At 44.9% G+C, this 26,091-nt stretch overlaps 1 protein-coding gene across 3 annotated transcripts in view; it reads left to right on the forward strand.

The window, feature by feature from the left end:
• Positions 1-26,091, forward strand: part of ARK2C (arkadia (RNF111) C-terminal like ring finger ubiquitin ligase 2C) — a 158,691-nt gene that overhangs the window by 113,802 nt on the left and 18,798 nt on the right. The window contains exons 2-4 of one of the 3 annotated variants that reach the window (XM_075585643.1): positions 2,046-2,355; positions 7,743-7,862; positions 9,601-9,724. In XM_075585643.1, the coding sequence (XP_075441758.1) occupies positions 2,046-2,355; positions 7,743-7,862; positions 9,601-9,724 (554 nt within the window). Of the gene's footprint in view, positions 1-2,045; positions 2,356-3,718; positions 4,499-7,742; positions 7,863-9,600; positions 9,725-26,091 lie in introns of those variants that run through there. The other 2 variants (XM_075585659.1, XM_075585652.1) reach the window with 2 other exon arrangements.

The following is a 26,091-nucleotide window of genomic DNA, read 5'->3' on the forward strand; positions in this document are numbered from 1 at the left end:
TTGTTTACATTCTGTAATCTTTATTTTCAAAATTCTTCATGCGCTGCAACGGGATTTTCCAAAAGACATTAAATCATGAGAATGGAAGAATTCCCAGAAGGTTGGGATGTGGGAAGAAGGATCCTTGGCTGGAGTACAGGGAGTTCAGTAGGATCGTAGACTGTGATATCTATACAATGTATTGTATAATGTAGAAGAATATGGGACAAAATTACTTTATTGTTCCAAATAGTTTACAACCTGATTATTAATCTCTAACGTGCTGCTATCATGTCTCAAACTCCAACTTCAAGGGCAAGCATTTATCTGCAGTTACTCACCTTCTAAACAATCCATTCAGCCCAAATATTTCTTCAACACATGCAAATTGTGGGTTATGACAGCAATAGTCCCGTGTTCCCCGTGTGCAAGATTGTAAGGTGAAAAAAAAGTATTAAATCTGCATGATTACTGTTGGGAAGCATTGGAATCCGATAGAGGCTGTTATGTTAGAAAATAGGCTTATAATGTTTTTCTAATATACAGTAGTCCCATATATCTGGCATCACGGCTAAAATTTGATACAGCACATACAGATCATTCATTCATATACACAAGGGAGAAGGGGTGGCTCAGTGAGTAAAACCACTGACTGGCACCAAGTTTGAAGCAGAGGAACCTGGTTCAACTCCCAATGTCAGCTCCTTGTGACTTTGGGCAAGTCACTTTATCTCCCTGTGCCTCAGGTACCAAAAACAGATTGTAAGCTCCACAGGGCAGGGACTGTGTCTGCAAAATGTCTCTTTAAAGCGCTATGTAAAAACTAGCAGCACTATACAAGAACATGCTATTATTATTATATGCACTAAGTTGTGGACAGGCAAATGCCAATATTAGGGGGTTACCTCCTCCTCCTCCTCCTCCTCCTCCTCCTCCTCCTCCTCCTCCTCCTCCTCCTCCTCCTCCTCCATCCTTCTTCTGTTCCTCTGTTGTGCACTGGTTTCTAGCCCTCCTATACACATTGACTCCTATTCAACATACCATGAAGCCGTCAGACCTTTGCTCAGTAACATTTCAGCTCCATTAATTTAGAATCTTCCTGAGGATATGACAAATTAAGCAAATCCTCTTGCAAGTGGCCTAGGTGAGCCAGGGCGGATAACAATATTCCCCGAGCTTACCTTGCGCCTGCCCCTGTCTTGCTGCCTCTGGAAACAAGAGGGAGCAATAGCCCGGAGTTGCGGTGCTGTAATGAATATGGGGGCAGGAAGACTTTCCCCACGTTCATCAGTGATTGGAAGATGTATAGTTCTTGCACTAAGCCAAATGCTCCCACTGCTAACCACTCCTACCGAGTTCCATGGCTACATGATCACTTTGTCCAATTCTTGGGCTCAGTGGGAGTTCGTTCTTCTGAACAAGCTCCCCTTTATAGTTTAGTCTTTGGTTCTAACTGCCAGTCACTGCCAAGCCTGGGAATAGTTGGGGCCCAGAATTCATTGCAGCATCCAGGTCTCTATTTTCCAGGGCCTGTGAATTTCGGTGGCTGGCTCCACCGTGGATGTGAAAGAGGCGCAGTATTGATTTATTATATAGTGAGTATCTTTCTATATCATCATTGGGATTGTATTTTATTACGAGGTGCAAGTTTTTCTGTTTGATCCACGAGTGGGACCTTTTTGTTTTGATCATCGCACGGCATACGTTCCTCGACACAGATCAGTGAGCGGTTTCTTCATACGTCCAAATGTGGGAGGCTAGAGAAAGAGAGAACATATGGCGCCCCGATGGCTTAGCTAGGTGCACAATCACCGGGAAAATCATATCTTGCAAATACTCTGAATAAATAACAGCAGACTCATTATTTCTTTAGATGTGAGCTCCTAACCAGCCCCAAATAGAAAACAGGGTTTTCAACTTAAAAAGTAATTTAAACATACAGTATCTTAAATTCTAAAACAACATTGATAAAGTAACAGAGCATATTACTTGGTTTTGTAATCTGTCCATTACAACAGGTCATGTTCTGTGCGCTTCCTAACAGAGAATGTTTTTTTGTGTTCTAGGTGCCCCATTTCAGCGTTCCCAGCATGCTCACGCTACCTCCTGCCGCCACTTCCACCTGGGCCCTCAACCTCAGCTCCCGGACTTCCCCCTCCATCACCATCACGTCCAGCCCCAACCAGGAATGGCTTCGCACATGGCAACAGCCCACCAGCATAATGGATCACTGCACCAGCCCCTGCCACCCTTGCCAGGCCTGCAATTCCAGGAGGTTGCAGGACCCTCCTTCCTACCTCAGGCCCTACACCAGCAATACCTCCTCCAACAGCAGCTCCTTGAGGCCCAGCACCGCCGGCTTGTTCCTCACCCCAGGTGAGCTGTGTACAACATTAGTAACCGATACCTGAAATAGCTTTGGTAGGACAAAGCTATTTGTAGAGCGACCGCCCCACCCAAAACCCTCCTCTTCAAGCCTATTTTTTTTTTACCTACTTCTACATTACTGATGTGCAGGGCTACTGGTACTTTTCCTTATTTAGAGATCAGCAAGAAACTCAATGTAGTGATTATAAAATTATTATGAATTGAGTTGGAATACTAACTAGTAGGAAAGGGAGAAATGTTGTCCACCCTTATTTAGTTAAAGCGGAACTATTTATTATAGTGCAAATATGAATTAATTTCCAGAAAAATATGATGGTAGGGTGGTGCTCATAACTTCCGATGGGTCGAGTGGGATTTACTCAAATGTTATGTTACAAGTGGGTTCATTTAAATAAATAAATATATATATATATACAGTATATATATATATACAATATATATATATATATATATATATATATATATATAAAAATGTAAATACAACTGTATATATATATATATATATATATATATATAAAAATATATATATATATATATATATATATATATTCAGTATATGTATATATATGACAAGAATGTCCTAGGCGCAAAGGGAGAAAAGAGAAAAGAACATAGGGTAGTATGTACTGGCAATTGACACCTTAAATGGTAAGATATGCACTCACAGAATAAAAGTTTATAAAGGGCCTTTTATCCACCCTGGGATCTGGACCGGATGACGATCTCTCACTCTTCGCAGAGGTTCTTGTTCCAAACAACCATATAGAGCTGCTCTGGGATTCCAATAGCCTGTCCTCCGTCTCACAGGTGTATCGTATACATATAGGGAAGTAAAAACACATATATAGTGTAATACAATTTTATTTAAAAAACTTCAATATGCCATGATAGGTAAGGTAAAAAAAACTCACATTTAGTGAGCCCTTTAAAAACAGTTGAGAGTATTCGGGAGTATCTCACACTCGTTTTATAACCATTCGCTCTCACAATGTCCTTTGAGTATCACACTGTCCTGCAGTAAGTATCCCAGTGTATCTGCCATATTTTAAGTAATCTCTGTTATCACAGCTGATCTGCCATCTCACACTGTCCTGCTGTTGTAGCACTGTCCTGCAATCCTACAATTGGTGTCTCAGTGTACTGTACCTGACGTTCTTGGTTGATCTTTGTCGTCACAGCCGATCTATGGGCTCTGTGCCATCCTGCACCTGATCGCTCGGTACACAGGTCTCAGCTCTCGGTACACAGCTCTCAGTTCCGCATCTCGCAGCTGTGAGACTTGCATTGGGATCTCGTGAGACTTGCGTCGGGATCTCGCGAGACTCGCGCGGTTCCCCTCCAATGACGTCACAGATGCCGATAACGAACACAAAGTGTGTAGATTTTATCCTCCTCCTCACGTCTCTACTTCACTCTACAACTACTGATACAGAGTATCAGTCTGCCCTACGCGTTTCTCCGTATAGGCTTCATCAGTCTCGCGAGATCATGACGCAAGTCTCACGAGATCCCGACGCAAGTCTCACAGCTGCGAGACGCGGAACTGAGAGCTGTGTACTGAGAGCTGAGAGCTGTGTACCGAGCGATCGGGTGCAGGATGGCACAGAGCCCATAGATCGGCTGTGACGACAAAGATCAACCAAGAACGTCAGGTACACTGAGACACCAATTGCAGGATTGCAGGACAGTGTTACAACAGCAGGACAGTGTGAGATGGCAGATCAGCTGTGATAACAGAGATTACTTAAAATACGACAGATACACTGGGATACTTACTGCAGGACTGCAGGACAGTGTGATACTCAAAGGACATTGTGAGAACAAATGGTTATAAAACGAGTGTGAGATACTCCTGAATACTCTCAACTGTTTTTAAAGGGCTCACTAAATGTGAGTTTTTTTTACCTATCATGGCATATTGAAGTTTTTTAAATAAAATTGTATTACACTATATATGTGTTTTTACTTCCCTATATGTATACGATACACCTGTGAGACAGAGGACAGGCTATTGGAATCCCAGAGCAGCTATATATGGTTGTTTGGAACAAGAACCTCTGCGAAGAGTGAGAGATCGTCATCCGGTCCAGATCCCAGGATGGATAAAAGGCCCTTTATAAACTTTTATTCTGTGAGTGCATATCTTACCATTTAAGGTGTCAATTGCCAGTACATACTACCCTATGTTCTTTTCTCTTTTCTCCCGTTGCTTTGGTCATTTTTGTCGTATCTACAATTTACAGCTACTGTGGAGCTGTGGACCTAAAAGGCAGCAGGTTGGAATAGGGACAAGTAGTTTGTAAGGGTTATTACCTTTCGATTTATGTGGTTAAATTTTATTAAGTTGTTATCTTAGGATTGCGCAGTGTTATTTCTGTATTATTTGTATATATATATACACAGTATATATATATATATATATATACACACAGTATATATAGTATTATTAATGTGTGCTCCATGTAATCAATCCCTACATCACACATTGGTTTACATGTCACTGAGACTGTTAAAATGGACAGTGTTTCTTCAGTAGGACATACCACAGTGTGTATCTTCCGTATCTTCAGTAGGACATACCACAGTGTGTATCTTCAGTAAGAAATACCACAGTGTGTATCTTCAGTAGGACATACCATAATGTGTATCTTCAGTAAGAAATACCATAGTGTGTATCTTCAGTAAGAAATACCATAGTGTGTATCTGCAGTAGGACATCCCACAGTGTGTATCTTCAGTAAGAAATACCATAGTGTGTATCTTCAGTAAGAAATACCATAGTGTGTATCTTCAGTAGGACATATCACAGTGTGTATCTTCAGTAGGACATACCAGTGTGTATCTTCAGTAGAACATACCACAGTGTGTATCTTCAGTAGAACATACCACAGTGTGCATCGTCAGTATGACATACCACGGTGTGTATCTTCAGTAGAACATACCACAGTGTGCATCGTCAGTATGACATACCACGGTGTGTATCTTCAGTAGAACATACCACAGTGTGCATCGTCAGTATGACATACCACGGAGTGTATCTTCAGTAGAACATACCACAGTGTGCATCGTCAGTATGACATACCACGGTGTGTATCTTCAGTAGGTCATACCACAGTGTGTATCTTCAGTAGGACATACCACAGTGTGTATCTTCAGTAGGTCATACCACAGTGTGTATCTTCAGTAGGTCATACCACAGTGTGTATCTTCAGTAGGACATACCACAGTGTCTATCTTCAGTAGGTCATACCACAGTGTGCATCGTCAGTATGACATACCACGGTGTGTATCTTCAGTAGAACATACCACAGTGTGCATCGTCAGTATGACATTCCACGTTGTGTATCTTCAGTAGGTCATACCACAGTGTGTATCTTCAGTAGGACATACCACAGTGTGTATCTTCAGGAGGTCATACCACAGTGTGTATCTTCAGTAGGACATACCACAGTGTGTATCTTCAGTAGGACATACCACAGTGTGTATCTTCAGTAGGACATACCACAGTGTGTATCTTCAGTAGGACATACCACAGTGTGTATCTTCAGTAGAACAACAGAGCAGTTTGCATGATTAGAATCAGGAAAGATGAAAGGCCTTCGACATGATCTCTGTGACAGGAAAGGGGGAGAAGGGGACATAATATAAATGTTTAACTATATTCAGGTTATAAACAACATATAGGATGGAAGCATTTTTAGAGAGCGAGGAATTATGGAAGAAGATGTGGTCCTCATGCCGGGGGGTAGAAGGCTCAGGAGAAATGTAGGGAAATGCTTCTTCAATGAAATCACAGTTGATGCACGATCAGATGTGATGGGGGATAACACAGTACAGTAAAGAAAATCGCTAATGCTTGTTATAAGGATAGTGGCATCTGAACTATAGAAAACAAATACCATGAATCGAATAGTGCTTAAAGCAGCAGCCTCCCCCTAAATCCTATCCCCCAGCCCCTTATATTAACTGAACCTGGGGTGCTCATAGTCCGAGCTCCACGGGACACTCTGGGTCCAGAGACATTCACCCTTTGCAATGCTGGCAAAATGTAAGAAACAGCAATATCGCCCACAAGGTCGCCCAATATAGAGCCCAGGCAATGTTGGGGCTTTCTCTTGGCTGGCGAAGCAAAGCTGATCCCGGTGGCTATATTGGGGAGATCAGACGAAATGTTTCAGACCCCCTGTAGATCAACGGGTTCAGTATGGTAAAAAGAAAACCAGCAGCCCGGATTGTCATTTCCCAGTTACAGCAGCTTGCGAACACAGCCCGAATAGACGAGCCATTGATCTTTATCTCCCTCGTGTGCAATAGCAGAAAAATGTGCTTTTCTATGGTGCGAAAAATATGCATATTATGTGTTTTACCCCTACGTGGCTATAATGCATTTAATTAAAAGTGTAGCCATTTAACTAATCCATTGAAGAGAGAGATGTTTAGCATATTTACGGGAAAAGGTGTTTTTTTTCTTCGCCGCGCATGAAAGTTATTTCACGTTAAAGAAACCTTCCATATGAGGGATCTGGGTGTGTCCATGTAATAACGAAAGCTTGAAACGTCTAAATCTTGCCCCTGCACATACTACATTTTCAATGCGCAGAATTATAATGAACTGTTGTGGGACAAATGTACTCGGGCGAGCAGCCGATAACTAGACAGGAGTTGGCTGTGCTTACGGAATCAGATGCTATTGTTTGGCTTTTAGATCTGAAACAATAGTTTATGAAACGACTGGAAGAGCTTTGTTTATTCTAAACTAGATAGAGCAGTTGATAGATGTGCACTGTATTTACATAGACAGTCTCACTTTACTAAACTTCCAATTCCAATGTAACCCGACCTTCCATTTCACTGCACAGGGAAAGCCTGGTAAATTTCTTCTACTCAGTGGTGCTGTTTATAAGCTCTGGTCATCAAACTTTACATAAATTAGTCAATAGCCTACTGCGGATTTGGTTTTGAACATGCAATGCTGTCTAGTACACCCACAAACTCTACACTGAACACGAGGATTCTTTAGAGTTTGTCCTCGCTTGTATTACATCCACATACAAAGCATACATACATCTGACAGTATTTCAGTTGGCAGATTCCAGATAATGTAAAAGCTCCTCTGACTCCCTGTTGTAAATTCTAGTTGAGTAATAGAGAAGCCTGACTTTGTAGGACTGAGGAAGACTCCAAGGACATATTTGGGCGTTTACGTTTCTCATATCAATTGCTGGAATGGCTGAACCAACTGTGGTTTTCTGAAGCCTGGCAGCAATATGCCCCCCATAAAACATATATATACCTGAGCTGTCAGGACCACAAGTACTGTAACTCACATGGCCCTGTGATGTCTTCCTAACACGTGAGTCTGTATTCTCTCACAGGCGGACTCAGGAGCGCATGTCTGTTCATCCTCATCGGTTACGCCCAGGCTTTGACTTCAGCCACCAACTACAAATTTCTCAACCATTGGGGCCTAGGTATTTGGCTGAAGGCACAGACTGGTAAGTCTGTAACTTACTGTCTGTCCATTGGCTATGTGTTTGTAGGCCAGATGATTAGGTTACGCCTCCACGTACTGATGACTGATAGGCAAAGCAATGGATACGAACCTTTGTGCAAACACATCATTACATTTAGAGGAGGTGGGGGGTTAGGAATAATAAAGGGGGTCATTGAAGACAGCATTGTCACCTGCTCACGTTAGGTAAAGGGTTGAGTACTACAGTATTTATACTGCTACACAGATTTGCCAACGTACATTCTGTGCCCACAGATACTGTTTATACTTTTTGTGGTTAGTTTAATATAATTAATGTGCTGTCTGCGTGTGGACAAATTAATTTTTTGTAACACAATAGTGTAATGGACTGACACTAATGGACTGATTTGCATTAAAACTGAAAAAGAAGTTTAATTAAAATAGCTGCATGGGGGCTATATATTACAGATTATTTTAATATCCCTAGATGCACCCCACTAAAAGCAACAAGATTGTTTTCCTTTATTACATTTGGCTTTGTCTGTGAATTATACCATGTATAAGATGTCAGCCCCCTCCATAGCATTTCTGCATCTACTCTTCCGAACCGCATTACTCAGTGTCGTAGAAACCGCAGATATTACACATGGCATGCCATCAAATATATACTGTGTAACCCATATATACTAAGTGGTGTATGTTATTCCATAAGAAACGTTACAGCAACACTTTGCAAATATAGCCCAAAAATGCATAAATACTGTACGATAAAATGTAGAGGCAATTAAAGAAGTGTTACAGTGTTACTCATTTACTTCACATTGAACATGAGTGACTGGACCTATAAACCCAAGAACATCACTTGTATGATCAAAACAGCTTTCCACTTCTCCTTCCACTACAAACACAAGTACATGTTAATATCTATGTCATGACGTGGAAATCTTACAATGAACATCTGTGCTGCTTTTTTTGTGTATGTTTTGGGTATTTTAGTTTTAACATTATTTAAACTTCGGGGTCCCCAAAACTGATTTGGCGGTGCCCCCCATCTCCAGAAACCCGGTGGTTGCCAAGAAATGTAGTATATTATGTTATATTATTATAGTACGGTGTGTGTGTGTGTGTGTACATACATACACACATACATACATAGCTATATACAGATATATATATTTATATATGTAGATAGATAGATAGTCAGTAAGGGTCACGATTGTGATCCAAAATACCAGCACGTCAAAGTAGGGGAAAACAGAGTATTTATTAAGTCCAACAAGCAAACATTTAGCCCGACATTTCGGTGCCATGGGGGACCTCATTCAGGGGTGAAGAAGGCGAAATGTTTGCTTGTTGGACTATATACTCTATTTTTTCGACTCCTATGCCGTGCTGGTATTTTGGATCACAATCGGGACCCTTACTGACTTACAGTCACCCCCACTCTACCTTACACCACATCGGCCTGTACAGGCGCTCCACCCAGTGTGCACAGCCGTCTTGACATTGCAGGTTTCTATTGCTGGAGACCCCCGGCAGACACAATTTTGTGAGTTTTGGGAGTGAATGACAATGTGTGTGTGATTCTAATTCTCACACTCTCCTTTAAAGAACATTATTAGATCAGCTATAACAGCAGCTTCTGTATTAAAGCAGATAGAGGTGCTGCTTTAATGTTGATTAACTGCGCCAGCCGGAATGACGGTAACATTCAGCATGCATGTAATGGTCCTTATTTCTGTTTCATTTCCCACTTTCAGGGACCTCAGTGTGGACGCAGGTTTGACTCAGTTCCAAGTAAGGCCAGTCCCTCAGCACTATCAGCATTACTTATCAACTCCTCGTCTGCACCACATCCCCAGAAATACGTCATCAGCACAGATGGTAAGAGATTCTCTTTTGAAACCCTTTCATTGGTCACTATATAAACCTACCACTTGTGAGCACATCCACATGTCTCACACAGGTCTGCAACACTGTATTTCCCCAGTATCTCTTGGCATACAGTGTCCACTGCAGCCAGGGATTCTGGGTAATGACATGCAAATGAGCACACAGGGTCATCTTTTGCTTCATGTCCATTTTAACATGGGACCCCTATAAGCTTATGCCTGCCGTGTGGCATTTTTATATAAGGGTTGCATTGTGTCATGAACAATATTAGAAAGACTGGGGGGGGGAGGGGGAATAAGAAGGGGATTGGGTATCAAGTGTTGGATTTGTGTGGGTGTTTTTCATTGAGGGGTAAAGAAGTTGTTGGGAGAGAGGTGTATAAATAATGGTGCAGTGGGGAGTGGAGATGTTGTAGAGAACAGAAATGCTCACAAAGGAGTGAGGAAACAGTAAACGGAAAAATAAATAGGGAGGGCATAGTGAGATGCAGGAGGAGAGAGTTCCAAGGTACTGGAGGATAAAAGTGTACAAATAAATCACAGATGTTAAAAGTCTCACAGTGGCAAAGTTGTACAGTAATGCAGAGTCCAGATCTTGTTTTGGGGTTCATATTATGGTGGCATCACTAACGCTTTTATGGTTATAAAGAGTAAATGGTCCAAGAACATTATGTATGGTGGAAGATATTTAGGTTCATGCAGGAAAATAACACCCAGTGCATGTAAACCAGGTTATGGATCTCGATGCTGAGAGTCTCTGTGCATCACTCTGAAGATGAGCGCTAAAGGCCATGTCTGTACATTCTGTGCTATATGTATGCACACACAGCTGTCCCTTACACATACTAATACTCCTGGTTTTTCCATCCCTATACACCAATAGGGACCACATAGTATCCACACACACTTTTTGTTGTGCTACAATCTCACACATTTCCACACCTACCACACAATTTATATCCACTCCCACTCCACACACACCTTTGGTAAAGCACTGTATATACTGTGGGCTCTCCATTCACTTATATTCACACAGATACACACACACACACTCTTACATCACTTGCTTTCAGGAACCTTTTGACACCTCTAGCCATAAAACACATCCAACCGGGGGAAGGACAAGCACAGATAACATTCCAAGAGACACTGTTTTTAAGTATACCTTTTGCTTGCTTCATTCATTGTAACATCGCCGGAAGAAGAGATCAGTGTATCTCGAAAGCTCGCACAAATAAAAGCATTTCGTTAGCCACAGAACGGTATCATCTATTTATTTTTTTATTATATATATATATATATATATATATATATGTAGCCAGGTCACCCTTTGCCCCCTGCGACCCCCTCGGGAGCCTCCGTGGGCACAAGCGATGCCGGGTACTGCCGCTGGCCAGCGGCAGACCCGACGGCCATCCCAAGGGTGGGGGCCGTTGCAGGGAGCGGTGCGCTGTCTCCGCGAGCAGGCCGGTTGCCGGGGACGCGATCGGGCCGTTGCTAAGGCCGCGGTCGCATCTCTAAGGTCCCGGCGGCCGGCGAGGAGAGCGCCGCCATTGCGCTTCAAGTCGCGCATGCGCAGTGATCGCGCGAGGGCAGGAGAGCCCCAGATAGGTCGCGCATGCGCAGATAGGGGTAGGGAGCTAAGGCAGCTCTTAGGAGGTCGCGCGAGAGTAGGGAAGCATAGGGAGAGCTTGAGGCGGCCATTAGGAGTTAGTGTAGGCAGAGGGGAGGAACGCACGCGGTCCCAATGTTATTGTAGGGGCCTCGGGACTACAATTCCCATGAGGCATAGCGAGGCAGGCACCAGGTGCTTGATAGGAGCCAATAGAGATGTAGGACTGCCCTGGAGGAAAAGAGATACATTTTCCCGGGCTTTGCATGAGTCACGTCAGTCAGGAAGAAGCAGAGCAAGGAGGCAGACAAGGGAAGGAGGTAGGGTGCAGGAGAGAGGGACTCCCCTGTATTAGGCCAGCACCCCCTTGGTCAGAGATAGCTCAGCTCCCCAGTAAGGTGAGTGTTGCCAGGGGCAGCCCTCAGGTTAGGGACCCTGCCACTTACATTAGTGGGAGCTGAGAGAAGGAAGTCTGCAGTTAGAGAGTTGGAGTCAGGGAGCTGTTAGGGAAGTAGGGTGTAGGGAGCGAGTGCAGCTTCTGCCCCATATAGGTACCTACACTCCAGGTAGACCCCAACTCCCCACTAGTTGGGTGGGTAACTGTTCAGAAGGTGATAGAGAGTTGGAGCTAGGGAGCTGTGAGGGAAGAAGGGTGCGGGGAGTGAGAGCAGCTCCTGCACCCCATAGGTACCCACACCCCAGGTAGGCCCCAACCCCCCGCTAGTGTAGTGGGTTAAGTACTGAGGGAGGCCCAAGATAGGGACGCTGCCCTTAGTGTTGTTAGAGTGCTGCATTGTCAGGGTCACGGCGAGCAGTGCTGTGAGGTCTGATAGGCAGGCACCTTGTTGCGCAGCACGTTGGCTGCAGCCTCCAGTGAGTTACAGCTTGCTGCGGTAGGCGCTGGGACTAGTCAGAGAGTAGTGGGTCTGGAGAAGGGCTATAGCTGTTCTAGTCACCTTGAGGTAGCGCTAGGGGTAGGATGCCTGAAGGGATAGCCTGTTAATGAGGTCAGGAATTCTGGAGAGGATCTGCACTAGGCTAGCCAACAGTAGGTAGACGCCCAAGTACTGCATGGAAGAGTACTCTAGTCCATTCCAGATCACTTACCGAAGGGGCTTGGGTAGTTGGGGGAGTGGGACAGGTCATTACCCCCTGCAGGCCCTAGGAGTTCCCCAAGCCACTACAGGTTGCTGTACTACAGGGACAGGCCCTAGGTTAGGGTTCCTGTCACGTTAGTACCATTTATATAGATAGGGACACAGCGGCTGCTGTTGTTCCTGTGGAAGCGGTTGGACCCACGTTGAGGTCCACAGAGACGATTCCAGAGTGGGACCGCCCTAGTGGCCCGCACGTGCAAGGAGTTCGGTTGGAGGATCAGACGGACTCATCACACGTCTGACCCTTTGAGAAGTTTGTTGCTGACCCGAGCACCGGAGTGCTCGGCAGGTATTATACCATCACATGTGCACCAACAGGCCTAGAGGTTCTTAGTGACTGCGCAGTCACCCATTGACTATCTCTGTAGGAGTACGGGACATTGGGTGGGGTTCTTGGGACACTGGGTGGGATCACCTAGTGTTTGGGAATCGTCCTGCGAGACGTCACTGTTAGTGTCTCACCGTGAGAGAGACACAGGTTATCATTATTATTCGTTAGTAAAGTCCTTAGTTATTATAATCACTGACTGTGTGTGTGGTTTCTAATTGGGTTCCTATGTAGGGTCATTCTACACGTCCATAGAATCCTACATAGGTGGAGGCGCTGTAAACGAAGATCTGTTCCAGAGGATTCACCCCAGGCTCTCATTAGCGGAGGCTCAGACCTCCTGTGAGCCTGCAGGTATACGCACCACACCGGTAACACCGCATGTTCTACTCACCCACACTATATATGAGATTGGGTGGGGTGGAATACCCGTTACATTTGGAGGCGCTGCTGAGATACACCTGGGGTGCCCTGTCCATTTTTTCTAAATTGTCCCGTCCCTATTTTTGTCACCATGTTTGTGAAGTCCGGAGACGAGGTCCTGGCCTGGGCTTTGAGGCAATACCTAGACCCTGGACAGGTAGTGGCGGTAGGAGGCATTCCCGTAACTATACCCAAAATGAAGGTTCGGGAGTATATGTGTAAAATTCCTGAGTGGCCATGGACATGTGTCTTAGATGAGGAGCAAGATCCCACGTCCACATGGAAGACCATTCTTTTTGTAGTAACCCACACTGAGAATATATGCCTGGCAAAGGCACCGTCCGCACTGTTCATGCCCGGGGGCCCCTCAGAAGGGTACCCCCTAGTCTACGCAGACCAAGCAGGATGGCGTTTCCCGCCAAATCAGGAGAGCGCACGTGCTGCTGACTGCCAATCTGCACAGCAAGATGTTGCAACAATCTGTCCGGGATTGGCGCGAAAATCAGAGCCCCTCCCCTGTGATGTGAGTGACTCAGAGCAGAGCCAGAACCACTCCCTTGTAGAAAGTGCCCTTCCTACAGATTCCACCAGGGGGAGCAAACACTGTAATCTGCAACCATACGTTGATGCCGTGCTAGACTGTTTGATTTCTGAAGAGGTGTATTCCGATGTTGCGGACCCTGCTGTGGGCCCGTGTGCCCTTCGATGGTCAGTCAGACCTACTGCAGGGGTACCATCGGTCCTAGGCTTGGGACCAGTACCTACAGACAACAAGGGTGAGTCGACTGCCCCAGGGGTGTTGGGGGTGAGCCTCCAGGTGACCGCGGAGCACGATGGCTCCTTAAGTCTGGTCGCCCGGGCGAAGGGCTCCCCTCTGCATCGCGTCCTGGCGGAGGTGTCCTCATTAGAAGATAGCTGTCCAGTGGTGCGAGTGGACCAGTGCCCACTGCCTATCGTGCCAGAAGAAGAGAAACCCATCGCAAGCCAGCCGAGTGGTAAGGAACCCCCTTGCCCCCCACAGGCTCCGATGGAGGTGGCCGTGAAGAAGGCCAGAGTAGCGGCTTCTGAGCGGAGTGTGAGCCCGTGTGCTCCGACACAAGTGGTCCCAGGACTGGGATCCAACGCTCCCGAAGTTCGAGTCAGTGAGTGGACTGTCCCAGAAGAGTTGGGGACAGGTTCCGATACCACCAAGGTGGGAACTGACAGCGTCCCCGAGGACCTGTTGGACACCGTGAATCACCGCAGTGGTAAGGTATCTACCCTTTACCCCCTGCCAGGTGAAACAGAGACTTTGCTGAAAGAGAAGCGGCACATCCGCCAAGTAGTGGACCGTGGGAAAGGTCTTGGCCGCCTGGCCTGCTGTTTCCAAGGCGTGGATGACCAGGTAAAGACCGGGTTGAAAGACACTGTGCTATTCCTTCCACCAGGGGGAGGAAGTAGTACTGAACCAGTAACTGTCACCCCAGAGTGTGCTCTTCAAGAGAATTTTCTGGGAGAGGCTCACGGACGCAAAAGTGAGGTACCCCCACCTGATCAGTTAGGGGCACCCCACAAATGGTCTCAGCTAGCCTCGGGAATTATGGGGTGTGATGTGACATGTGTTGGTGAGGTTAAAGCCGATCTGTTAAGTGTACGGGGTATGCCATGCCATTTGTCAGTGTGTGAAATTGTGCCCTGTTATGTCGTTCCCCAAGCGAGGGCGTTGGGTGTTTCACCAGGGGGAGAGTGTAGCCAGGTCACCCTTTGCCCCCTGCGACCCCCTCGGGAGCCTCCGTGGGCACAAGCGATGCCGGGTACTGCCGCTGGCCAGCGGCAGACCCGACGGCCATCCCAAGGGTGGGGGCCGTTGCAGGGAGCGGTGCGCTGTCTCCGCGAGCAGGCCGGTTGCCGGGGACGCGATCGGGCCGTTGCTAAGGCCGCGGTCGCATCTCTAAGGTCCCGGCGGCCGGCGAGGAGAGCGCCGCCATTGCGCTTCAAGTCGCGCATGCGCAGTGATCGCGCGAGGGCAGGAGAGCCCCAGATAGGTCGCGCATGCGCAGATAGGGGTAGGGAGCTAAGGCAGCTCTTAGGAGGTCGCGCGAGAGTAGGGAAGCATAGGGAGAGCTTGAGGCGGCCATTAGGAGTTAGTGTAGGCAGAGGGGAGGAACGCACGCGGTCCCAATGTTATTGTAGGGGCCTCGGGACTACAATTCCCATGAGGCATAGCGAGGCAGGCACCAGGTGCTTGATAGGAGCCAATAGAGATGTAGGACTGCCCTGGAGGAAAAGAGATACATTTTCCCGGGCTTTGCATGAGTCACGTCAGTCAGGAAGAAGCAGAGCAAGGAGGCAGACAAGGGAAGGAGGTAGGGTGCAGGAGAGAGGGACTCCCCTGTATTAGGCCAGCACCCCCTTGGTCAGAGATAGCTCAGCTCCCCAGTAAGGTGAGTGTTGCCAGGGGCAGCCCTCAGGTTAGGGACCCTGCCACTTACATTAGTGGGAGCTGAGAGAAGGAAGTCTGCAGTTAGAGAGTTGGAGTCAGGGAGCTGTTAGGGAAGTAGGGTGTAGGGAGCGAGTGCAGCTTCTGCCCCATATAGGTACCTACACTCCAGGTAGACCCCAACTCCCCACTAGTTGGGTGGGTAACTGTTCAGAAGGTGATAGAGAGTTGGAGCTAGGGAGCTGTGAGGGAAGAAGGGTGCGGGGAGTGAGAGCAGCTCCTGCACCCCATAGGTACCCACACCCCAGGTAGGCCCCAACCCCCCGCTAGTGTAGTGGGTTAAGTACTGAGGGAGGCCCAAGATAGGGACGCTGCCCTTAGTGTTGTTAGAGTGCTGCATTGTCAGGGTCACGGCGAGCAGTGCTGTGAGGTCTGATAGGCAGGCACCTTGTTGCGCAGCACGTTGGCTGCAGCCTCCAGTGAGTTACAGCTTGCTGCGGTAGGCGCTGGGACTAGTCAGAGAGTAGTGGGTCTGGAGAAGGGCTATAGCTGTTCTAGTCACCTTGAGGTAGCGCTAGGGGTAGGATGCCTGAAGGGATAGCCTGTTAATGAGGTCAGGAATTCTGGAGAGGATCTGCACTAGGCTAGCCAACAGTAGGTAGACGCCCAAGTACTGCATGGAAGAGTACTCTAGTCCATTCCAGATCACTTACCGAAGGGGCTTGGGTAGTTGGGGGAGTGGGACAGGTCATTACCCCCTGCAGGCCCTAGGAGTTCCCCAAGCCACTACAGGTTGCTGTACTACAGGGACAGGCCCTAGGTTAGGGTTCCTGTCACGTTAGTACCATTTATATAGATAGGGACACAGCGGCTGCTGTTGTTCCTGTGGAAGCGGTTGGACCCACGTTGAGGTCCACAGAGACGATTCCAGAGTGGGACCGCCCTAGTGGCCCGCACGTGCAAGGAGTTCGGTTGGAGGATCAGACGGACTCATCACACGTCTGACCCTTTGAGAAGTTTGTTGCTGACCCGAGCACCGGAGTGCTCGGCAGGTATTATACCATCACATGTGCACCAACAGGCCTAGAGGTTCTTAGTGACTGCGCAGTCACCCATTGACTATCTCTGTAGGAGTACGGGACATTGGGTGGGGTTCTTGGGACACTGGGTGGGATCACCTAGTGTTTGGGAATCGTCCTGCGAGACGTCACTGTTAGTGTCTCACCGTGAGAGAGACACAGGTTATCATTATTATTCGTTAGTAAAGTCCTTAGTTATTATAATCACTGACTGTGTGTGTGGTTTCTAATTGGGTTCCTATGTAGGGTCATTCTACACGTCCATAGAATCCTACATAGGTGGAGGCGCTGTAAACGAAGATCTGTTCCAGAGGATTCACCCCAGGCTCTCATTAGCGGAGGCTCAGACCTCCTGTGAGCCTGCAGGTATACGCACCACACCGGTAACACCGCATGTTCTACTCACCCACACTATATATGAGATTGGGTGGGGTGGAATACCCGTTACATATATATATATATATATATATATATATATATATACCAGACCCCAGGGAGAACATGTACAGGGAAGGGAACTAAAAATGGCTCCAGTATAGTGCAACTGTGCCAGGATAGAGTCATTGGGTGGTAAGGTGGATTACTCTAGCTGTACACCAATAAGTGAACCAAAGTGGATGCAATACAGTAGCTATAAACACAATTATCAACAATCAAACCAAAGACCATTTCTAGCACAGGCCAAAAAGAAACATACTCTGAACTGGAGCCTTAGATACTCTCTCTATATGAACGGTGATCAGACTGGGCTACTTCAGATCGCTAACAAAGAGCAAGCACGAACAATATGTGCATAGGCAAAACCAATTGCTAGGGCATAATATCCCCTTAATTGTGGTTAAGTAGAGAGGCACACAGCAGAGCGTAGTCATATCTATTACAATCATTACCCAATTCATATCTCTTAAAGGGGAGTGTAACTGTCCAGCAGCTTGAGGATATGCCCACAAGGATCTCCCGCACAGAGCTCCGTGCCACTCCAACGCTGTCACTTACACACATAGTGCCCTGAACTCATATTCTAACAGCATTTACTCTGACATGGGTAAAACAGGACATGCTTTGGGTTACACACATGTACAGACACTGGTAGTTACAATTATCTTTATTTGCTAAGTATACTAATGCACAGATTGAGACACACTACCCACTGTATATACCTTATATATGGTCCAGTGTTTCTTATGTACGGATAACTGTGTGACTTGCTGTATGTAATGCAAGAGAAAGTAATATTACGTTATTCCTTGATTTGTACATATTGCCGCACTGTTTATATACATGACTAGCATCCGCTTGCTAGCTATTTCATCTCTTTGATACACACAGCCTGTTGTAACTCTTTTCTCTGCACTAGTGATGGGATGTCTGACTAATAGGACTCTCTCTTAAGAGATCTGAAGTACCCCAGCACCCTCAAAGTTCATATACAGAGAGTATCGAAGGCTCCCCTTCAGATTAGGTTTATTTTTGGACAAATGCACAGTGCCAGACATGTTTTTTTGGTGATAATTGTTTCTATATCTACTGCATTCACTTTAGTGCACTTATTGGTGTATAAATAGTGTAATCCACATTACCACTAAATGACTCTTGGCATGGTCGTGCAGAGTAGGTTGCCTAGCAACGGTTGCACTACACTGTTTGGCACCATTTTTCAGTCCCCTCCTGGTCTGTATATATTCTTCAAATTGCAGGTCTCCGTTAGGACAGAGATAAAGTAGCGCTGTACTCACAAGTTCATAATGAAGTTCTCCGTGTAATGTGACAGCCAAGAACAGCGGAAAGACAACGTTTCAGGTCCCATGTGGACCTTTCATCACCGGGTGATTTCTCTCCCCCGTGTAATTATGTAATATATGTTGTAGTATTTTTTCATATGACCACTTGAGTGACGTTATTCTGTGAATAATATTTATTTTTTTAAAGTGCCAAGCAGAACAAAATGGTGCGTGTAATAAATCCAGAAAGCCCGGAGTGAGCAGGGGGCAGCATTTAAATGACAAGGGGTGGCCAACTCCAGGTCGGGTTTCCAGGATATCCCTGCTTCAGCACAGAAGGCTCAATCAGTGGCTCAGCCATAATAACTAAATTTAAAACAGCAGATGCCAGGAGTGGGCGACTCCAGTCCTCAAGAGCTACCAACAGGTCAGGTTTTCAGGAAATCCCTGATTCAGCACAGCTGGCTCAATCAGTGGCTCAGTCTTCGACTGATTGAGCCACCTGTGCTGAAGCAGTGATATCCTGAAAACCTGACCTGTTGGTAGCTATTGAGCGCTGGAGTTGGCCACTCCTGCATTCGACCAACTTGAACTCAAAGGTTGGCTCTGCTGAGCAGCTGTTCTATGGCGTAAGAATAAGGACAACTAGAAATTGTTTTGAATTATGTTTGAAAATGTGTCCTTACAGTGTTTATAAATATTGAAGCATGAGGGGGCTACACTGGCCTTATCGCCAGTTTATATTATTCCTTTATTTCTGCGCCCCTTTCATAATTGGGGCGACTAACCATATCCGCTGAGGTGCACAATCACCTCCCCCCTTTCCCAGTCACAAGTAGTTAGCAACAAAAATACACACAACAACATTCTGAAAACCACTGCATGTCATTGCCATTCTTATACAATTCAAATACTTACTTCAATGACTTAAAACGACCATTTGGCTGTTGTGATTTCTATGGGGTGCACTGTTACCAACGAGGGTGTAAGCATCATCCAGCCCACCCTGCTAAAGGGCTGATAAAGAGGGAGAACAGGGGGCACTGCCTGTGCAAACTCCTTTCCAGCACATAGTGATTGATATCTCCCACAGGGGATTAGCTGCAGGATTATTGTTCTTAGAAGATGTTTGTATGCAGGATTATTTTTCTTTAGTTTTTTTTTGCTGTTTTCCTGTCATGAGAAATAATAATTAGCCGTTAAATAAACAAAATACAAAGATCATTTTGAGTAAATGAAATAACTATGCAATAAGGGCCATGTTTACTTTGCGGTGCTATGCCAAATAACTCTCCAAGTTCTGGAACGCACTTTCAGACCATTCAATGGAAGGGATTTTTATGGCATAGCGCTGCTTAGAATTTTTCTGGAAATATTTAGCCCAACATTTGCTCTAATATCCTCTGTCTGCGTGAAAAGGGATTTTGAATTAGGTTGTCCATTTGCATGTCATTTCCCAGAATCCCTGGCTCCCGTGGAAGCATAGTATGCTAAGAGATAATGGTGAAAAGCAGGGTTGCAGACCTCTGAGACACATGAGCTAACAATGGATATTTTTATTTACTGTTCTCTTTATGTTTACAAGTTTCCCAGGAAGCCCAATCCAGAAGTGATATGAAGTAAAAAGGACGTCATTTGTGCTCATTTGCATGTCATTTCCCAGAATCCCTTGCTGCAGTGGAAGCATTGTATGCTAAGAGACAATGGTGAAAAGCAGGGTGGCAGACCTGTCTGAGACATGTGAATATGCTCACAAGGGATATTTTTACTTGCAAAATGGGGTTTCAAATTTCCAAGCCCAGCCTTTGACACGAGCACAAACCTGACACCATTTGCACCATTTATAACATTTTGACATCTGGTAATTGATATAGTAAACTAATACAGGCATACCCCGGTTTAAGGACACTCACTTTAAGTACAGTCGCGAGTAAGGTCATATCGCCCAATAGACAAACGGCAGCTCGCGCATGCGCCTGTCAGCACGTCCTGAACAGCAATACCGGCTCCCTACCTGTACCGAAGCTGTGCGCAAGCGGGGAGACTATAGAGCCTGTTACACATGCGTTATTTACATCAGTTATGCACGTATATGACGATTGCAGTACAGTACAGGCATCGATAAGTGGAGAAAGGTAGTGCTTCACTTTAAGTACATTTTCGCTTTACATACATGCTCCGGTCCCATTGCGTACATTAATGCGGGGTATGCCTGTATCATTTTCTTATGCAGTTAAGTTAAAAACATTGAAAACAACAGGGGGAGGGTAGGGAGTGATCACAGACCCATACTAATTGAGTGAATTGAATAAATGAATCAGGTAATCAAATAGTGGGTGCAAACTGTGAACTGATACAGTGAATCAGAAAAAGAAGGGAGGGGACACAGAGTGACTGTGACCCTCAAAGATCAATACAGATCACATCCATTTTGTTATCATTTAGGTTTACGTGATCCACGTTGTTTTATGTTTTGCACGGGTTAAAAAGAAAGCGCTATAATTCATACTACAGTAGTATAGTGCATTGTGTTTATATTACACTGGGATGTGCACAAGAATGAAAAGGCGCTCTGTGGTACTCTGTGAAACATTGCAACGTGTTGTGATAATAATGTGATAACATCTAACAACACAGGATATGGAGAGAATGTTATATCTAGAGCAGATGCTGCCTGGTATAACGTATAATCTTCTTTAAAACGCGAGGCGTTGGAAAACATTACCACGGTCATATCTAGCTGTAGGTCACCATGAAATAAATCCAATCTGTACGGGATACCATGACATTGTTGTAAGCTGGCAAGAAATCCATAATTGGAGGTATAGGACAATGGCAGTGAGCTCCTGCAGGGATGTCCTTTACCTGATGTCTCACAGTGCTTTGGATGCCCTATTTCTCGGGTATTTGCAGGATAAGTGCTTCGGGGGCAGTTCATTGTGTGCTCTGCACATTCATACAGTTCTCAGCATCGTACGCATCAAAACTAAACGGTCTTTAAAGGCAGAGATATTGAATCTAGAATCAGACACATTTATAGGATATTAGCGCTCTTTAGATAGAGATGTGCGAATATCTTTCAATGGGGTTCTGGGACAATGGAACCAATTTCTCTTCAATTTGGCATTTTCAGAGCTTTTCGCTGCATTTTACGTTGCTCGATAAAGTTCAAAAACAGACTTTGGTCAAACACTTTTGCCAGATCCATGTGGAATGTTGCCCGTATTTTGACTCTTTCCACCACATTTAGGGGGGAAATGGCAGCAAATAAAGGGCCACGGGACCTTGCGCATTGATGTTTAATGTTTGCCGATTTTTTCTGCGATGGCTGCCATTTTTGCGTTTTGGAGGGGGGGGGGGGGGGGGTGTGGAAGGGGGAGGGCAAAAATGATTGGTAAACTTCACCCTATTCAAAAACTGGAGCAGGAAGTGTGCACATTTCTACTCTCTACTCATGGATCACTTACAGGGGTGACCAACTCCAGTCCTCAAGGGCCACCAACAGGCCAGGTTTTTAGGATATCCCTGTCTCAGCACAGGTGGCTCATTCAGTGTCTCACTCTTCGACTGCACCAGCTGTGCTGTAGCAGGGATACAATGAAAACCTGACCTGTTGGTGGCTCTTGAGGACTGGCGTCAGCCACCCCTGTAATAGGGGATTGTGGTTTTCATATGATTAGGCTGGAAACACATTGCAATGCATTAGCAGCACCTCTCCCAACACTGACCCCTGTGTCCACGCCGGGCTATAACTTTCTCCCGCTGCCAGTGAGTATTGTAGAGCTTACATTTTCTATTTCTCATGCTTGTTAAGCAGTTAATGTGAAAGGGTTTTATTTCAATGTACTGTACCTAGCAATGTGCGGAGGATCTTGTGTGAATCACGTTTCTTAGCACATACTTAAAAATAGGATGTGTATGGTATGTATTGTTCTTAGAAATAAATACATCTTCAGAAATAAATATATAACTATTATTTCCTTAGCAAATCTTGTATCCCACAACTCAAGGTCAGGGATCCTATGGAATTATCTTGGGCTCTCTAATACATATATCTGTCTGTCTTTCTACTTACCTCTCCCTCTCTCTGTCTGTCTGGAGGATTAATGCTGTGAGGGGGCCCCTTACGGAAGCATGGACCCTCCACACCTCGATCACTGCAGACAGTGTCCTGGGGGCTGCAGACTTTTGCTTCATCGACTGCAGCGCTGGAGACAGTGAGTCTTGCTTCATCTAGATAGATAGATAGATAGATAGATAGATAGATAGATAGATAGATAGATAGATAGATAGATAGATAGATAGATAGATAGATAGATAGATGTAGCAAGACTCACTGTCTCCAACACATTTTTTTAATTTCATCCTCCCATCTTACTTTTGGTCGTCGTCCTGGTCTTTTCATTTCTCTTGGGATCCAGTTGAGTAGCATCTTTGTCCAACGATGGTTATTTCTGCTTGCAATATGTCCAGCCACTGCCATTTAAATTTCTGCAGCTTTGTGACGATATCACAGATTGTTGTTCAGTTTCAGACCCCTCCATATTTTTCCTGTCTCTTCTGGTAATACCCAGCATACATATCCCCATACTTCTTTTGGTTCTCTGAAGCTTTTGTATTACCTTCGCATTTAGGATCCAAGTTTGAAATCCATACGTGAGCGCAGGAAGAAGACACTGGATGAAAACTTTCCTCTTGAAAGATAGTCTTATATCTTCCAAATGCACTCTATCCCATCTTTATTCTCCTTGATTCAAAAGGTTCCCATCCATTGTTACTTGCTGGCCAAGTTAGACCTAGTCTTCGTCTTCTTCTAGTTCTATTCCATTTATTTCGATCTTTGAAGAGTTGACACATTTGTTGAACGTCACTTGGTCTTGCTGATATTCATATGGAGAAAAAAAGGGGAGGGATAAGGGAGTGATCGACTAAACCATACTAATTGTGTGAAAAGTGTTAATAATAATAAATTCAATTGATAATGAAAAGTAGGTGCAACTGTGAACTGAAGTGAATCAGAAAAAGTAGGGGGTATAGTGGCCTGTACTCCAAAGAAAATTCACTTAAATGCACACTACCTAAATGTAAAATTTAACCTTTAATATCAAGTACTTAAAACATATATTACCAAAGTGAAAATGTGATAACGTTTAAAAATAAATTAAATAAGGTAACTCGTGCAGACAGGCAGTCTCTAATGTGTAAATGCTCCAGTATATCATTAAAACTGGAGAATAAGAGGCTGCTAGGGTGCATACAGCCAAAGTGAGCAAAAAAAGCCCACCACTTCACTGATTAGCCTAGTGAAATAGTGAATATCGTAGTGGCTAGTAATATCATTTGCTGTAACTTGATACTGGCAGTATAACCTCCTAATCAGGTCTTAACCTACTCCAGGGATCCTTGCCTAGCGACTACCCTAATTTTTATATATTCGCTAATCTTGTGAACGGCTGACAAATACTGTATTAAAATAGCCCCATGAAGGGGGCTGACATCATCAACACGCGTCCAACGCGCGTTTCCCTCCTACTACGGAGCTTCCTCACGGACAAAATTCTGACCCTGAGGAAGCTCCGTAGTAGGAGGGAAACGCGCGTTGGACGCGTGTTGATGATGTCAGCCCCCTTCATGGGGCTATTTTAATACAGTATTTGTCAGCCGTTCACAAGATTAGCGAATATATAAAAATTAGGGTAGTGGCTAGGCAAGGATCCCTGGAGTAGGTTAAGACCTGATTAGGAGGTTATACTGCCAGTATCAAGTTACAGCAAATGATATTACTAGCCACTACGATATTCACTATTTCACTAGGCTAATCAGTGAAGTGGTGGGCTTTTTTTGCTCACTTTGGCTGTCTGCACCCTATTCATATGGAGGCCCACTTTCTTACTGCAGCAAGTTCTGTGATCTGTTGCTGGAGGTCTTCTGGACTGGTACCAAAAATAACAATCTCATCTGCTAATCAGGTGACTTACTGTAAGTGTTCATCATTGATTTTGATTCCTTTTTTCGTTTCAATTCAAACTATTTTTCAAGTGTTGCTGTGAAAAGCTTGGCTTGCCTTACTGAGCCTTATTTTGCTTGCATCTTCATGCAGTCTAATGGTTGATGGGGCATTCTTGTAAATGTTCCCTATAATATGAATGTATTCTCTTTCGACACTTTGTCTTAATGCATTTAAAACTGATGAGGTGTAGACAGAATCAAATGCTTTCTTGTAATCTCCGAATCCTAAAATGAGTGGTAGATGTGGTAGATCATATTTATTACTTTGGGAAATTCATTCTTGTACAACTTTGATATGGTCCATTGTCCACTGCAAAATCCTGCTTCTTCTGTAGGCTGAGCAAAGTCCAGTGTCTGAGGCAGCTGATTGGTGAGTATCTTCGTAAAAAATCTTGTAAAGTAATTGGAAGTAAACTGATTAGTCTGTAGTTCTTGAGGTCCAATTTGTCTCCTTTCTTGTGCATGAGGAAAATTAAGACATTTCTCAATTGTTGGGGAATTTTCCTGTTCTTCAAGCAGCATATAAAGAGTTTTGCAAGGATTTTCTCTACTTCTTCCTTAGCTTCTTCAAGATTTCAGTTTTAATTCCATCTTCTCCGGGGCACTTTCTTCAAGAATGTTATTGCCTTTGTCACTTCTTCTGGAAGGACGCATGGTCCATCATTGGCGGTTTTTCCTCGCTCTTCCTCTCCTGGATTATGTCCTGTGTTCTCGTACAATTACATGTAGATTTCCTCAACTCTCTTTATGATAAGTGCACAGCCTTTTATTGTTGATTAATCATCTTCTTTGAATGGTGTTCTTCTTCCGAATCATAAGTCGCAGCTTTATCTTCTTTAAGCTTTCGTTATCTTAGATAGACTTCCTCACCATATCACAGTTACATGTTCTTACATCTTCAGTTATACGGTTTTGCTGATCGTCTTGCGTAGCTCTGTATATTCAATTCTTACACTTTCATCTTGGAATGGCTACATTTCATGCTGTTTCCTCAGTAACTGCTTTGTCTCATCAGATATTTTTTTATCCTGTTTTCTCTGCGCTTTCAATTACAACCTTTATACATTCTTCATAATTGTCTGTTAAAGTGTCCCTGTGCATTTTAAGCTAGCCGCAGCGGTTTTTCAGCTCAAGTTGAAATTCCCTGATGTTCTTGAGGCTCTTGATGTTGATTGTTTTTGCCGTCTTTTTAATCAGTTTTCTTTTTTACATCTTGGCAATCAGATGTAATTTGCAGCGAACCAATCGGTGATCTCTCATTGTGTCAAAACGATTAAGGACTGTGGTCTTTTTTCAATCACGTGTTTCTTGTTATCTATGATATATAGTCCATTTCATTCTAGATTCCATTGGGTTAAATTCCATGTCCACTTTCTGTTTGGATTCTTCTTGACGATCGAATTCGTGATATAGATGTTTTCACATTCTGCGAATTCTACCAATCTGTCTCCACGTTCACTCCTGTTGCCGGAACCCTACTTACTAAGGCCGCGGTTATAGTGGCAGCGACTGCGTGTGCGTGCGGGGTGCGAAAAACAGACCTCTTCTCTATGAGGCCACCCATAGAGCACGTGACCACATGTGGTTGTTTTTTTTGTCGTCACATATCTA

Source organism: Ascaphus truei, chromosome 1, assembly GCF_040206685.1.
Source record: "Ascaphus truei isolate aAscTru1 chromosome 1, aAscTru1.hap1, whole genome shotgun sequence".
Taxonomy (NCBI): Eukaryota; Metazoa; Chordata; class Amphibia; order Anura; family Ascaphidae; genus Ascaphus; species Ascaphus truei.